The 15,902-nt window shown below is 49.3% G+C and overlaps 4 protein-coding genes across 4 annotated transcripts; 1 reads left to right on the forward strand and 3 right to left on the reverse strand.

The window, feature by feature from the left end:
• Positions 1-473: 473 nt before the first annotated feature.
• Positions 474-5,465, reverse strand: N7479_010231 (chromatin segregase YTA7; the record flags this gene model as incomplete). The annotated part of the gene is made up of 2 exons (XM_057257922.1): positions 474-3,376; positions 3,431-5,465. 2 exons carry the CDS (start codon positions 5,463-5,465, stop codon positions 474-476), a joined length of 4,938 nt encoding a protein of 1,645 aa, XP_057105380.1.
• Positions 5,466-7,227: 1,762 nt separating this feature from the next.
• On the forward strand, positions 7,228-7,669 carry N7479_010232 (uncharacterized protein; the record flags this gene model as incomplete). Its single annotated transcript, XM_057257923.1, has 3 exons — positions 7,228-7,368; positions 7,429-7,555; positions 7,614-7,669. 3 exons carry the CDS (start codon positions 7,228-7,230, stop codon positions 7,667-7,669), a joined length of 324 nt encoding a protein of 107 aa, XP_057105381.1.
• A 192-nt stretch (positions 7,670-7,861) lies between these two features.
• Positions 7,862-10,172, reverse strand: N7479_010233 (putative C2H2 finger domain protein; the record flags this gene model as incomplete). The annotated part of the gene is made up of 5 exons (XM_057257924.1): positions 7,862-8,396; positions 8,456-9,064; positions 9,117-9,380; positions 9,437-10,107; positions 10,167-10,172. The coding sequence occupies 5 exons, from the start codon at positions 10,170-10,172 to the stop codon at positions 7,862-7,864; spliced, it is 2,085 nt and encodes a 694-aa protein (XP_057105382.1).
• Positions 10,173-11,702: 1,530 nt separating this feature from the next.
• N7479_010234 (putative C2H2 finger domain protein) lies at positions 11,703-15,248 on the reverse strand (the record flags this gene model as incomplete). Its single annotated transcript, XM_057257925.1, has 1 exon — positions 11,703-15,248. The coding sequence occupies one exon, from the start codon at positions 15,246-15,248 to the stop codon at positions 11,703-11,705; it is 3,546 nt and encodes a 1,181-aa protein (XP_057105383.1).
• Positions 15,249-15,902: the final 654 nt, after the last annotated feature.

Genomic DNA, 15,902 nt, shown 5'->3' on the forward strand with positions numbered 1-15,902 from the left:
TATCATTAGCGGTGAGGTAAGATGAAGAAAAGAAGGTCTTGAAATGCGAATGGTGGAAGTCAACAAGCTGGAAAGGCCAGGGTGTTTAGTGGGTCACGTCACATGTTCACTCCCAAGTATAAAACAAAGTGTAGATCTTTTGAGAGTTACAGTTGCGAAGAGAAAGAAACACTTTAGACCATTGTTCTCATAGTCTACATACATTTCCTATGTCAAATGACCCGCTGAAACTAATTTTTGCATAAAACAATTAAAGGGTAATTGACACATTTGCTCCCCCCTCCCCCAATCCATCCATCTCGCCGCAAAAAAAAAAAAAAAAAAAAAAAAAAGAGAAAGAGAAAGGAAAAAAGCCATCGCCAGATCAGAGGGGAATATGAACCAAGCCAACATATTGACAAAGTAAGAAAAGGAACAAAGAGACAATGAAAAAAAGAAAACAATGAAAGTATGGAACCCCCATCAGACAGCTCTCACTGGAAACTCAGGTTGGCCAAGATAGCCTTGGTCTGTTGGCTGATGGGCCCGATCTCCTGCATCTCCTGCATGTCTTCCAGCACTGCATTGTATGCTTTGCCGAGACCATCGGCGACGCCAGTTCGGTTCCATTCTCCACGCATGTGCCACACGTAGTCCATCAGATTGGTGTTGATTTGTTCCAGTTGCTCCACTGAAAAGCCGCTCGTTGACAAGGTTAGCTGCGTGTGCAAACGCTCAACAACCTCAAGATCGAGGACAAATGGCTCATGAGGTTCTTCATTCAGAATTGATTGCAGGTTAGCCGAAGCATTGGTTGCTGGCATGTTGGGTGCATCGAAGAGCGGAGGTTGTGGCTTTGACTGCGACTGCGACTGGCTTCCATTCAAACCACTGTTCTCTTGGGTGTCCGTATTGCTAAGCAGCGAGTCCCGGGGACGGGGGGAAGGTTGACTACTGTCGTTTTGCTGGGTATCGGGTAGGTGGTCTTCCTGTGACACGCGATCGGGGTATTGAGTAAGGTCAGGGTATTCGGTTCTTGAGACATGAGGACTTTGAGTGTGGTAGTTTTGGTTCGACAGATGTTCAGAGGATTTCTTATCAGAAGTCGTCTGAGTGGTAGATGCTTCATTGATGTAATCAGCTGGCTGGGATCCGGGGGCCATTGGAGTCATGGGGCCTCGCTGAGAGAAGCTGGAAATACCAGATTCTTGACGAATCTGTTGGGAAGGTGCAGTGTGGGAATAAGGAGGCTTGGGCTGTGCAGATGGCCCGAATGAGCTTCCCTGGGTGTCCTTGCTACCCGAGTGATCATCAGAATTGGACATGAAAATGTCGCCGTCCCCATCTCCATGAGTACCATTGCTCGCGCCGACAATATGGGAACCAAACTCGTTGAGATCCGAACCACCGCCATGATGATCTCCGTTGACGAAACTCAAGTTGAACTGGGATTTGGGCGTAACGGGGCGCGAGGCTTCTTTTTTATCATCCCCATCGTCGGGGAACACCTCGCCGAGTTGAACTGGGCCAGTCGATAGGCCCGATTCAGTGTTGCCGCGTGATACATTGGTGGGCCGAGGGGATGTATTCTCCACCTGGGCATGCGCACGTTTCTCACGCTCCGCTGCCTCCTTTTCGCGGGCCATCTCACGCAGATAGATCTGTTCACATTCCGCCATGAGAGCTGGTTCGGCTACCAGAACACCGGCGATATCAACTTCGACATTAGTCAAAAGTTCACTAGACCGCAATATACGTTCCGGGTCACCAGTTTGACGAGCATCTTTGACCATTCGCTTGATATCCGCCACAAAGTCGATGGCGCGTTTGTAGTATCCGTTTGCAAGGCGTTTTTCAATTGTCACAATCTCCAGGTTATAGTAGAACTTTCCAGTGGCAGTTTCACGGAGACCCAACACGCCGTGTTTGTCGTATGCTTTCTCATAAGGCCGGAAAGTATTTTGTTGATCCGGGGGAAGATCACTTGTGACAATGTTGGGGTCTTCTTCTTCCCATAAGTATCGGATTTGGGATTCATCGACCACGCCCGACCTGAAACGCTTGTACCTCTTGACTTGATCCATGATAGGTTGAATTCGAGTTTTCAAAAGATTCAAGGATATGTAATCTTTCTTCCTCTGAGCCTTGATCTCCTCTTTGGTGAGTTCTGCCTCAGGCTTGGGAGGCGGAGGTGGCGCGACTTCCAATTGTTCCAGTTCACGAAGTTTGCGATTTTCTGGGTTCGGGAATCCTTTCGGAGGAGTTTTGACGAATTCAATGATCTTTCCAAAATATTCACGACGAGCGTCATGATTTGGAGCAGATAGATCATACAAATTCTTCTTGGAAAAACCAAACATGTTCTTCAGTAGACTATCATCTACTTCCTCTTCTTGTGATTCAACGATACCAAGCAAAAGAACTGGATCAGAAGGTGGCACCGACCGCAGAAGGCTCATGAAAGTAGAAATCACAGTAGGTCCGACAGTTTGGAGCCACAGTTGAATGTTGGGAATGTAAATTACACTCGGCTTGTGTCGCTTGACCTCCGTAAACAGCTGGATGACAGCTGCCTCGGGGGAGCGGGTTGAGTCACTCAGCAAAGTGGGGAGATCGAAGGCTTGCACATGCAGACCCTCAAACACATGCAGTAGCGCGGCCGCGAGGTATTGCTGACCCATGCCGTGGGGCCCCCGAAGGAGCAGTCGGGGTCGGAAGACACGCGAGCGATCAAACTCCTGCAAAAGGAGCTCTCGGGTGAAGCCTGCACCATCATCAGGCTCCTCGTATTGAGCCTCCTCGAGAGCAGTAAGTTTCTTTCGCTGTGGAAGAATTTCGGATAGCAAAGATTTGATTTCGGACAATGGATGACGAAGCAGGGGTTCAATGTTCGGAGGGAGGGCAGTTGCACCAGATGAGGTAGATCGCTCTGAAGAGGGAACCATCTTCTTGATTGCCAGCATAAAATCCTTGGGGGCGACATCGATTGACTTCGGATCAATCACGAGCTTTTGGTCTGATTTGTAGATCTGCGGGTATCTTCTTTGTACGGCATTGATTGCAGCCTCAGTACAAAGCGCCCGTAAGTCAGCACCGCCATAACCCTTGGTCATATCCGCCAGTTCATCTTTGATCTTGTCTGGAAGAGGAGGATCCCATTCCTTGGTGTGAATATCGAGAATAGCACGGCGTGCCTCGATATTAGGCAGCGAGAAATAAAATTCGCGGTCAAAACGACCAGGGCGACGAAGAGCAGGATCAACAGAGTCAGGTCGATTGGTAGCACCGATGACAACCACTTGACCACGACCATCCATGCCGTCCATCAATGCAAGTAGAGTTGAGACAATCGAGGCATGGATTTGTTCTTGTTTGCTCGATCTCACGGGAGCCAAGCCTGATATAGAATATTAGCGACTACAAACAATGCGTTCAAAGGGGCCCGTCTTACCGTCAATTTCATCAAAGAAGATGATACTAGGCTGGTTCTTGCGAGCTTCTTCAAAAAGAAGCCGAAGCTGACGCTCAGCCTCACCGACCCATTTACTCAATGCATCCGCGCCCTTTCTCATGTAGAATGTGACTTTGCGTCCTTCCGAGCTGACACTGTTAGCTAGAGCCCGAGCCATAAGCGTCTTTCCGGTACCAGGAGGACCGTGGAATAAAACACCACGAGGAGGAGTAATTTTGAAACGCTGGAAGATTTCTGGGTACAGCAGCGGCAAAGAAACCATTTCTTTCAACTGGTCAATGTGCCCTTGCAAACCACCAACATGGTCAAAGTTAACATTCATATCAACCCCCAGGGGATCCGCATCAGCCAAAGCCTGCTTGTTATTGAACTTGCCGAGGTTTGCAGGCGTGCCAGAAGAGTTCTGAGCAGGGTCAGCCGACTGGTTGTGAGTGGCTGCAACTCCAACACCAGGAACAAGACCAGTGCGATTTAGCTGTTGGGCACCTTCATCGTCACTGCTATCGCTGTCCGCTCCTCCGACCGCAGTAGGACCCCCAGGAACCCCGAGAATTGCTGAATTACCACCACCACCGAATGGGCCCAATGTGGAGAACAAAGTACGCTGCCAACCTCCGCCTCCACCTCCACGACCACGTCGGGATGGAGATCCGGTCACTTCGTTGTCGGTGTCTTCATTAGGTTGAAGTATTTCAGGTCGAATAATACGATAATCAACGTCCTTGCGGTTGCGACGCGGTTTCTCGTACACGACTGCTTGTTTCGCACGACGACGGGCACGGCCAGTAAGGTCTTCCAATTCTTCAGCGAGTTCTTCAGCTTCCTCTGAGGGGGCACGGGTTCGAGAAGGCCGTTGGCGCAGGCCAGGGCGCCGACTGGCAGAACTATCCTCGGCTTCCTCGCGAGCTTGCATTTCTTTGCGAGGAGAGGCACGACGCGATTCAGACTCCGAGTCTTCCTCCTCGTCATTCGACGGCTCTTCCTCTGGCTCAAAATCACTTTCTTCATTTTTGCTTTTGCGCTGTGAGCTTCGAGACGGCTGCTTACGACTGGATCGACGTAGCTGCGACTCTTCATTCGTCTCCACGTCTTCCGTGACATTCTCTTCCATAGGTTGCCCGCGGGAGAGCCTGCCTCGTTGTCGAGATGTTAGGACTTCATCGGGATGTTCGGAATGGTCATTCTTCGCATCGCCATTTTCCGATTCAGGGACAACGTCTTCATCCGGCATTTCTTCGTCAATTGGATCGTGGTCTCCATCATTCGCTGGCAATGTAAAACCTTCAGCGTCGCCTTGAGGCAAGTCACTTTCAACTATCTCCATCTGCGAGCCCTGAATAGTCGTTTCGTTGATGACCTCCTCGGTATCCTCATGTTCTTCGGCGTGTTCAGCGTCTTCATCTTCTTCATCAACGATCGTACGCTTGGCCATGCGGTCGACTCTAGCAATGCGGCGAGACGGGGTTGGAATCTCGGCTTCTGGAGTATGTGTACCTCGCTCAACGGTCTGTATATGACGACCGGAGTTGGTAAGGGCATAGATATCCTCAGAAGCGTCACGGGTACGACGGGTTACACGTTTGGAGAAAGCCAAGTAATTAGGCGGGAGTTTCAACTTGAGAACGGTGTTCTTGCGTGGAGGAGCTCGAGTCTCATTCTCGCCATCATCATCGACTAGCCCGTCATCCGAGTCGGGTTCCTCGTAGTGCGGGCGACGGCTCTGGGTGGTTCGTCGACGCGCTGTTCCTCTAACATTGCGTTCAACTTCCTCCTCCGATTCTTCTTCCACCTCGTCGAAGTCAAAATCCTCAGACAGTTCTTCCTCGTCCGAGGTGAGACCGTCGTCTGAGCTGCGCCGTCTCTTCTTTGGGGCGGACCGCGACTTTTTCTTGGGGCTGGGCTTCGACTTTCGGCCAGTCGAACGTGAGTAGCGAGCGTGGTCACTGTAGTCCTCGTCGTCGGAGTCGGACTTGTTGGCGGCCTCGTCCAGGGTACGCTTTGCGCCACGAGCCATGGCGCAGTATTGGGAATTAGGGGATCACTTTGAAAGCCCAAGGTCAGCACAAACCATTTCAATCTGGGGTATACAATGATGACACAGTGAATGGGGTCAAAGGCAAAGATGACGAGCATGATACAAAGAGGTGAAAAGACGGGTCGTCGACGTTTCGCAATGCGGGTAGGAGGGACAACACTTACGAATGGTTCAGTTGTCGCCAGCAACAGCTGGACCACTCGATCAAAGGAAAAAAAACCTGCCTGTTACGGCAACAGCCTTGACACTTTCTTCCCGACAATTGCTGATCAATATGTTAGCGGAGACGGCACGGTGGTGGAGCGCAATTGGGGGAGAGGTGGAAGGGTCTCACGGACTCGGGAACGCGTGAGAAAACAAAAGTGTTGGAAAGCTATCAGCCACCAGGACAAATGCGCAATACACGGAAGGAATTGTTGAAAGTAAAAGAAAATAGAAGACGATGGGAACTCGAGGAACAAAGACTTCAGGGAAGAAGGGCGGAAAGGACTCGCGCTCATTGGGGCTGACTGGCTTGAATGGGTCAGCCACTTATTGTGGCGCACCCATTAGTCAAGAAGGCGCACGTGCCACCCATCTCTCAATGGGGGGAATTGCTTCAATAGCCATTGTCACCCTTCAGCCCATGAACCAAGCTGCCATGACAAGATATTGTAGGGCTTCATTCTCCTCCTAGATAGATTAAATAGATTCTTTTAATCATTTTGATGCCCCGATACGGCAACATTCAGGATTGATGGAGATGGGGAAATGACATGATACAATGATGATAGGAGGTTGTCAGAGAGTAATTAGGGACAAGAAGACGAGAATAGGGCCCATTGTTTTTTCCTTTTGGTTGACCTTTTTTTCTGCGATGCTTTCGACTGGACCTGATATCATGTGCCGCTGACTCAGCAGTGGCTCGTGCTGCCCAGACTAGTACTTAGTTAGTTATGTAGTTAGTTAGATATCCCGAGTTCTCACCATCTCTAAAGCGCCCCTCCCGCCAGACACACTCACATGAGGATTCAAATGAATCCCGTGAATCGAATATCAGCTTCCAGGGGGAGGATGACGTTGAGATGATAGGATAGGCTGGATGAGATTGCCCTGACCACCAATAATTAGCCGCACAACCAGATTGAAGGGACAACGAGCTTTTCAGGTGCCTTTGATGTACACAGGTTTGATTTCGCACACATATTTCCCTCGTTTTGAGACTTGATAGGGTTTAATCCCCAAAGACTCCATCTCGCAGAAGATACTGGAGGATAGGTTTTTGGAGATGAATGAACCCAAAATGAAGTTAATCTGGAACCATACATTATCTACATCATGGACTTTGTAAATACCACATCATTCAGTGGTCAAGCGTCGATGCCCAAAACAATAAACTCGATCATAAGTATACATGATCAGACGCCCAGACTTGAACCCATATTTACATATGTAATGCCGCGAGAATCACTCGAGAGTAAAGTACAGATTCTTTCCACCCCATTTCTAGCAAATATGTGCCAGCTAAAAGCTATTTAATTGGCTTTGAGATCGACTAAATAGCTTGTAGCTCGACTTACTTTTGATATAGCCTATATAATTACGAGAGAAAGAGAAGGAGACGATATAATGGTGATGGATTGACACCTGAGGAATCAACGCCAAGACCGTACCCGAAATGGAACACGAACTTCGACATCACCCTGGCTTGTCACCTCGATCAACAACGAGAAAGAAAGCAACCACTTCTTAAAATCAGAATATGTTTTCACAAATAGCTCATCGGGTTACACCGGCCCTGATGACTTTCCAATCCGCTCGAGCTCCAATGGGCCGGCGTACCTTCACCTCCACACAAGCCATATTCAACTCATCTCAGAAGCCAAGTGCATATAAGGAAGGGGTCTGTATATATTTTAACAGACAGCAGTATTAAATTGAAATGTTCTGATTTTCTATCTAGATGAATCAATATCGAACCTTTACTGGTCCCTTTGCCAAGGTCTTCTTGGGGGGCGTGTTCGTCTATCAAGTTCTTTATTGGACCTGGTTGAAGTTAGAGATGGATGAGATTAAGGTGGCAAAGAATGGTGAGATCAACGAAAATTAATGCATCGCCCCATTCCATCTTGCTCACCCTTCCTGCAGAGAAAGTGGCTGTGCTAGAGAAGGAGGCTCGAGAGATAACCAGCACCCAGAAATGAAATGCATCTTGAGAAAATCTTGGAGAAAAAAACATGTACCATATTATATTGCGGCTTTGAATAATGCCATGGCACTTTCAAAATTGGAGATACATTCATTGTCTTGTCTTGATGGTCCCAATAAACCAAACATTGCAGAATATTCCGATTATATTACGGCATTGGGATGCCGATATCCAAAAACCCAACATGTCATGCTGCAGCATACTTGCGCTTCCGCTCTCCAGTCGTTGCAGCCTTCCGGCTATAGTCAAACCTCTGTATGGCAGTAGCCTTGGTCTGGTCCATCTCGTCCCCATCGAGCGATGAAGACGGGAACCGCCAGTCCTGACCCCTCTCTCCTTTCTTGAAATGCTCAATATCAATATGATTGAATCTCTCATCCAGGGCTTCAGAGCCATGGTTCGTTAGTGGGACTCTGCGATTACAGAATCCACACCAGAAATGCGACTGACCCTCCAGATCAAGCCGGTTATGGCTAGCCGAAGCTGCGACTTCATATTCATGAATTCCATGCTGGCGCAGGTGCTGCATATATATCTCGGGTCGATCGAACAGTCGTTCGCACGAGGCACCTGTTTGCACATCGTGTTTTGTGCAGAACCAACTTGGCACACCAAGATGTTGGGAGGTCTCATGTCGCTTCCAATCGGCTTTGCTACCAAAGGACTTGGCGCAGTGAGGGAACGTACAGCCGTAGGGTCTTTCATGACGTTTCTGATGCTTCCTGATGACGGATATAGTTAATACCCTGATAAGAATACAAAATAGTTCGGGGTGGCTTACTTCATTTCACAGCGAAGCCGGGTCTGCTTTGGGCACACGTCACATTGGAACCAACCACGTTTTTCGCTATCTGGATCTTGTACAGTGGTTTCGTTGTCGTCGGATAACCTTTCCAAAGCCACCGAAAGCACCTTCTGCAGCATTTGCCGCTGGGGCTGGGAGAGGCGAGTAGCGTCGGTTTCGAGGTCAACCCCCTCGTCGATATTTTGACTTAATCTCCGCCCGCGGTTGTTCATCATTTTCGTCATGGCGTTAATTAAGTTATCAGCCACGTCTATAACTGATCCATCGGGCTTTGCGATTCCGCGTTCAGCGGAAACATCTTGACTAGTTTTTGACAGACCCAGATAGCCAAAAGCGGGAAACTGAGACGGTGAGTCTGCAAGAGAGGGTGTACCATACTGAGGGGGTCTCGGCGTGGCAACACCAAACGTGAAGATATCAGACTTTTGTTGCGACATTGCACCATATTCCAGTTCGAGCTCGGTGGTCGGCTGGACGGACGCCTCGTCTTCTTGCGCTTCGAATACTGACTCATCTCTTGAGCTATGGTCGTCGCAGCTCTGCTCTGGTTGGCGGCGGATGACTCTCTCATACCAATCCATGGACCTGCTCATAAATTAATGGTTGGAAAATTGAATTACCTTATTTTAAAACTCACTTTTTCAAGAGGGCCTCCCCATCCTCTTCATTATGCATGCGGTTCAGGTGTTGCTTGAAATTATCTAGGCGCGGCCACCTTTTGTTCGGGCGCGGGCAGTTTGTCCCGAAACACATGTACATCATCTTGGGCCCACGCTCGGGCTCTTTATTGTGAACGCATTTCTTATGACGGGCAAGATCATTAATGGTACCAAACCCGTCCTTGCGCGGGCAATTTGGAACGTCACATTTAAAGAGCTTCTTGTGGCGAGCCTCGTGTTTCCTGCGTGAGTTAGTTTCTGCCATCACAAGGCTCAATTCGGAGCTACAAGGACGTACCTTTTGTCCGATGGGCATTTCCCAACCCACTTGCACGACGGATGTTCGCATCGCATCGAGACATCAACCAGCTGCGACGGGGAGTCTATAAACTCTGATGTGTACGATGCCTCAGACACAGAGCCATACTGGGGACGATCAAACAGAGGCCTTGACTCGGCGGACATGTTGTCTGTTATGTCGATCTGGGGGCTCGATGAATCCACGCTGTATGAAGAAGCAACAACAGATTGTGTTGTACAGCTGGTACCACCGTATCCAGAATCAGCAGAGTAGCTATCCATGTACTGACTCCCGTTTTCAGAGGGCTCGCTATAGTGATGTTGCGAGAAGCAGCAATCCTGGTCGGATATCTGGGCAGGCATGTTCATATGCGAGATGGACGAGGTGGGCGGGACACCGGTGGCCTGCAGCGGATTCCAGGCATCTTGGTTGTCTATCAGACGGGAGTGAGTGTATTGGGAGTAGTATGGGTCTCGTGGGTGTGAAGGCCATTGGCTTAGAGAGTGGGTAAGTGTTGGATCGAGCGATCCGAGTTGAAGGTCTAGTAGTGGGTTTGCGGCGTCAAAGGGAAGATTTGAGGATTTAGGATCGGACGGATCGTGTCCTTCATGTCGGCCCATGATGCCTTGGAGAACATCTGTGGAGTCATTCCAGCCCAGCTGTGTTTCCTAGGGCAGAGTTAGATTATTGATTATGGAGAGCCGAGTAGAATAAGCAGAACACGAACCTCCATTATAAAGAAAAAGGTCAATTTCGTAAGGTCAAGAGAGAATAAGCCAGTCAAATGGGAGGGGCACAGTATTAAAAGGTTCACGATGCATGCAAATGCCAAATCCTACACGCGAGAGAGACACGCAAGCTCCACACTCTCGCCCCGAGCCGGTTGACTTCACCACGCGATAGGCGATTCAAGGGTTGGAATGTGTTAACCGAAACTGCATGATTGGGAATATGCCCCAAAAGATGATATATAAAAGAAAAAGAAAGGAAAAAAAGCAATACGGAAATTTGAGAGATAAAAGCTAAGACAAAATTCACCCTCGCGTGTTGCCAGCGTGGAATGCAACATGTCATCCCTTGATTGCACAGCCCACAGCCCCCTCCCCAACACCTTTACCCGGGCAAATACTATAATTTGTACGGAGTACTCCGTATGGAGTATAGGGCTACGGAGTAAATTGTGTGATGATAATCTTACACAATATGGGGCTGATAGTTAACCTCCAATTACGGCCCTAGATCAAATCACCTTAATCCCAAGCCTCGTCGGGTTCATGATCGGCCACCGATACTCATCTCCCGGGGTTGGTTCGGCCCGCTTCTGCCATTATTTCAGATATATAAGGAGTGCGGAGTAGTAGAAAACGTATCACACACCCACCACCACGCTCACAGATAATGTCGTTAGTCCCCCTGCACGAGGCATGCAAGACAACCTCAGCCCCTCATGAAGATCTTACGATATGCCCCCAAAGGGGAGGAGGGGGCTGCAAGGAAGCAAGGACCAGATTGGGCTGTGACAGGACAGACGATCGACATGCCTGATCGGCAGCGATATTCGCTTGCCATGTCGCGGCGCAAGGGATAAATAAGATGAATGTGCACGTTTATATAAGATATGAGCATGTTATGCAGTTTCGGGTTTCGGGTTCGGGTTTAGGAGTTAGGGGTATGTTTGACGATAAAACGAGTTGGATATATTGGATCTTTATAGACTTAACTTCATAGCTAAATACTATTCCCAAAGGTGTATGTCTCGGATTACTACCTAGGTACTCCGTACTCTATAGTGTACTATTGATCTCGGGATATAGCGGGTACTTTATGTTATGGGCCGTGGAACCATATGTCCAAGTGGGAACGGCCCTAGTACAGAAGAGGAAAAGCCAAAACATAAATCTGATCTCTCATATGCCATGCACATCGCCGTTTAGCAACGCTACTCTGAAACAGAATTCCCCCTCGAAACCCCCCCCGAAATATGTACAGAGATTGCACATGTTAAAAAAAAGAAAATCAGGTTAAATCATTATCATAACCATCATTCCGGAAATGCATAAGATTGGGACCTGCTTGCATAGCATCTGTTTGATGCTAGGAAAAGAAAAAAGGTACAGCAATTACTAATGATCACGAATCCTTTATTACAATACAGCTGATATGGAAGAACTGGCAGCAGAATAGATGAGGGGAATAGGCAGTAAAGAAAGGGGAGAAAAAAGAAGTTGAAGGGGGGGATATCAAGGGAGAATAGTATCTATAGTCACATTCGGGAGGGACATCCAGAAGAGTAGGTTGCCGAAGTGTAGGGAATGTTAGACTCCATAGTTTGGTAAGCCGGGTAATTCCCATCTGCGGGGTACAGAGAGGAATGAGGGAGAAACTGGGCGAGAGGATACGAGTGCTGCAGCATGGCATCTACCTCCGGGGATCTCGATCTCGGAACTGCGTTATAAGGCGGTGGGTACGTCACCGAGTTCTGATGTAGGGTATAGGCCTGGGCCTGAGCGGGGTGGAGCGTAGTTTGACCAAATTGACCCGTCGCGTGTGTATATGCTGGGAACTGATCAGAGGCAAGAGAGTCCGAGATGGACTCTGGCTCCATAGAAAGTTCGCCGCCAGATATAGTGGAGTAATTAGCCAGCGGAACGTTGTTGATTGAGAACACAGGGTTAGCGGGCGTGCTAGTGTTTCGGATCGCATACTGTGGCTGCAGATGTGTGGAGGCCAATTCGGGACCTTCGTGTCCATGGTGATATGGCGCGACAGAAGGATAGGTTGCGGCGGATGATCTACGAGTCGGCTCCACTTGGCTGGGATTGGCGACATGGGTTGCGGTATTGCTCGGCTTCGCTAACCGTAAAACGGGCAAGGCTAATTGCTCCAGGTGTTTGCCAAGGTGGACTGACAACTTTCTCCACTCGTTACAGACATTCCCACAGAAGCGACATGGCTCCTCCTGGGGAGCTTGGGCGGTGTCATGCCGACATTCTTCGACCATTTGCCATAATCGCTCAAGCTCCTGCTCCCTTCGGCTAGTCGGCACAGTCTCAGCATCCCCAGTACTAGAGGCTTTCCCCATCTTTTTGATCTTGGGCTCTGGCATTTTGTGTTCCCGGACCAAATGCTGAACGAAATTGTCCTTACGATAGCATCTGTGGTTGCACTCGAGGAATGTACAGGTCCACCACTCTAGGTGCCGGTGCTTCTCGTTCTCATGGCGAACCCAGTCTGCTTTACGCTTGAATGACTTGGGCTCGGTGCAGTGAGGGAATGTGCAAGTAAATGGCTGCACATCTTCCTGTACGTGTTTGGACCAGTCGGATGGTTTTTGGAACGTTTTTACTTCGAAGCAAATGGGACATTCAAACCGAGCGGGAAGACGACTGACTGGCGGAAGGGGCACACCAGAAGGGAACTGTGCTGCGGCCCCCGTACCATCGCCTGAAGTGTACTGTTGCTCGTGCGCATAACTGAAATTTGTCACTTGGAATTGGATCTGTCCTTCCTCGGGCTCGTTGGGGCCTTTGAGGTCATGCAACAGAGTAGGTTGCCCTCCCTGAACAGTACAAAAGTTGCCAGATTTACACGTGTGGTTGGCAGTTGCAATAGAATGCTTCTGCTGCAAACCAACCAAGATCTTGTATCGACGATTCTGCTCGTGTGCCAGGCGGTGAATCAAAGCTGGCTCAAGCCTTGGATTCAATTGCATGATCTGCGATCTGAACCCTTCGATTGTTGGCACTGGGAGACTCTGAACAGCAGGGAAATCCATAACCACGCCTTTGTTATTGCCGGTGTCAACATCGTTCTCATCTTCAGCGCCTCCGGTTTCAGGGCCCATCGGTGTGCTTCTGGGCGTTTGGTCGGCGTCTGAACTGACTCGAGGCGATGTGATGTTTGGAACTGGCGGTCCACCATGAGCGGTCATGAGATTTATTAGCCCGGGACTACTTGGTCGGGGGATCTCGCTTCTGCTTCGACCTCGGCCCTTAAATTGGATGTTCAAGGAACTCCTCTCCGGATTCGATAAGGGTGCAGGCGACACTGCTCGGACAGGCTGGCTGCCCCCGACAGCCGCCATTTGGCTGGTCATTGAAAGAAGTGCGTCACTTAAGCTTGGCGACCGCGAATGACGACGGTGTAAGAACCCATTCCGTGGTGAGTAACTCGGCTTTGCCGGTGGGTCCACTGTATCACGCTGCGAAGGGCCGGGATAGCTATTAGATTGACCGATAGAAAGGTCAGATGCTTGACGCTTTAGAATTGAGGATGCCTGCAAAAATTGACGCTTAAAGAGACTAGTGCGTTTCTTGGGTTGTTCGGTAAAGGAAAGGTTCTCGAGAGATGTGGCAACATTGATAATACTATTAGTATCAATTGTTGCTGCGAGCGATGCCGTTTCAAGATCCCGTACACGTCTATTAAAAGCTATCATGGCGTCGGTAGAGCTATCCGGCTGCATCGCTTGCAATCTGGGCGTCGCATCGCGAGGGGGATCATGCCAGGGGTAAAGACGGATACTTTCATCAGCTTTCGTCGGCGAGAGAGATGAGTAGACCTCGGGGGTGCTGCGATCATATCTGCCAGGTTCATCTACATTGGCTGAGGGTTCGTCAGAGTAAGTGCCAATGCTTGCTTCATCTTCGCTGAGACTGTCGCTGCTTTCATGAACCAATACTCCGGGCCCAGGGAATGATCCATCTCCGGTCCGAGATTTTAAGTTGAAATAATCTTCTTGTTTCAAAGGGTGATCACCAGTACTCCTCGCTCGAAGTCTCCTGGAAATATGGTGTGGGCGTGGACGCGGTGGACTGGGCGAGTCCCCGTCAGCATCACTGTTGGCTGCACTCACAGAGACAGACCAGTAGGAAATGTCCTCATTTTTCTCGTTCCTTTCTCGTTGGACATAGACGTCATTAGGACTTGGCACGAATTCGTTTCCGCGAGACCTTGGGTCAATGCCAGCTAATTGGGTCGATGGATTTGGAATCCATCCGCCATCCTTAGATCGCTTCACGGGAATAGACGAGACCGACTGATGATCGCTATCATCCTCGTCTTCCAGCTCGCTTGGATTAGCAGATAGATGTGCAAAGGAGCTGGGACGTCTTTGGGGCGACGTGCTGCGTTCCTTGGGCGAATCGCCTCGAGAGAAGGTTGTAATCTTGAAGACAGGGCTTCTTCCCCTGGTTGCGCTCGATGCCAGCTCGGTGGTCAACTCCTCGTTAGCCAAGACACCAAGTCTAGATGGCTCGGTGCCTACACTAAAGACACCAAGCCTAGACTGGTACGAGGTGGGGATTGATTGCTGCGTGCTAGAATTGCCTTGAGGCTCTAGACCTGCCAGCGTGGATGGTGGACTTGTATTCGAATTGTGAACTGAGCTCGTCCACTGAAAGACATTGGGTGCCATGGATGAAGCCCATGCCGGATTGACGGGCACATTGTACGATGGCAGGTCTCCATTCCGCCAGGTCGAACCACTACCCAGTTCGATATATTTTGGCTCCACGAAGACACTTGTATCAGAAATAGGGGAGGTACAAGTGCTGGGGTCGGTATACTCATTTGCTCTCGGGTCCAAATAGCCCTGGATTGTGGAGTCGATCCGAGCGTCCTCATGAGGGGACGAACCAGGTCCCGCACTGTTCCCAGGACTCCCCCGCGGCGTTAGTCGAATGGCACTGGCTTGAAAGAAGATTTCCTCTGGATCGGACGCGGCTGAAAGGTAAGGATCTGGAGCATATCGATCTTGGATGGCATCTGGGGATTGCCCCTGAGTGCTGGGTGGGGAGGCGCGCGACATCTTCAAATGGCGGTCAATTAGCCTAAGATTGACCGCGAAAACGAGAGGTATCAAATGGTTAAGCCGATTAAAAAAGCATCGAGTGAGGTGATTGTATAATCTATGCAAGCAGGTCTGCGATTATATTGGAGATGCCCAGGTGGTTTCCCAGGTATGTTTGCTGTCCTGTTCTGATCACCTTGATGTCCCGTAGTCTGTGACGGCCCCCAACCTTGAAATACACAAGGTAAAGCTTGGATGGAATCCCAAATAATAGAGTTAAAAGTTGAGAATCAGGGATCAAAGAGTAAATGAAAGAGAAGATTTCAATTTTTTTTTAAAAAAAAAGCGATGGGGGCCGGAAGATCAGTCGGAGATGAGGGGGGAACAGCTGAACAAGCGCCGGGCGCATCCCTCCACTTATGATTTTATGCAAGACTAATAAGAACACCAATAAGACAATCTTAGACTATGACAGTAATCCCGGCCTGTCAGCCTTGTTCAAAGAAGAAACAGGATGAAAAATGCTCCGCTTTTCACGGAGCCTCACTAGGGACGGCTCGCAGCAAGACCTTGTGGCTGTGCAAGTTTCCCTCTTTGTATCAAGTACATGTAAGGACGACTTATGAATTATGGAGTAACTATTCCATATGAAGTATAAGTACATAGGCTTAT

The sequence above is a fragment of the Penicillium vulpinum genome (genome assembly GCF_028829585.1).
Source record: "Penicillium vulpinum strain IBT 29486 chromosome Unknown utg000004l_segment0_segment0, whole genome shotgun sequence".
Classification (NCBI taxonomy): domain Eukaryota; kingdom Fungi; phylum Ascomycota; class Eurotiomycetes; order Eurotiales; family Aspergillaceae; genus Penicillium; species Penicillium vulpinum.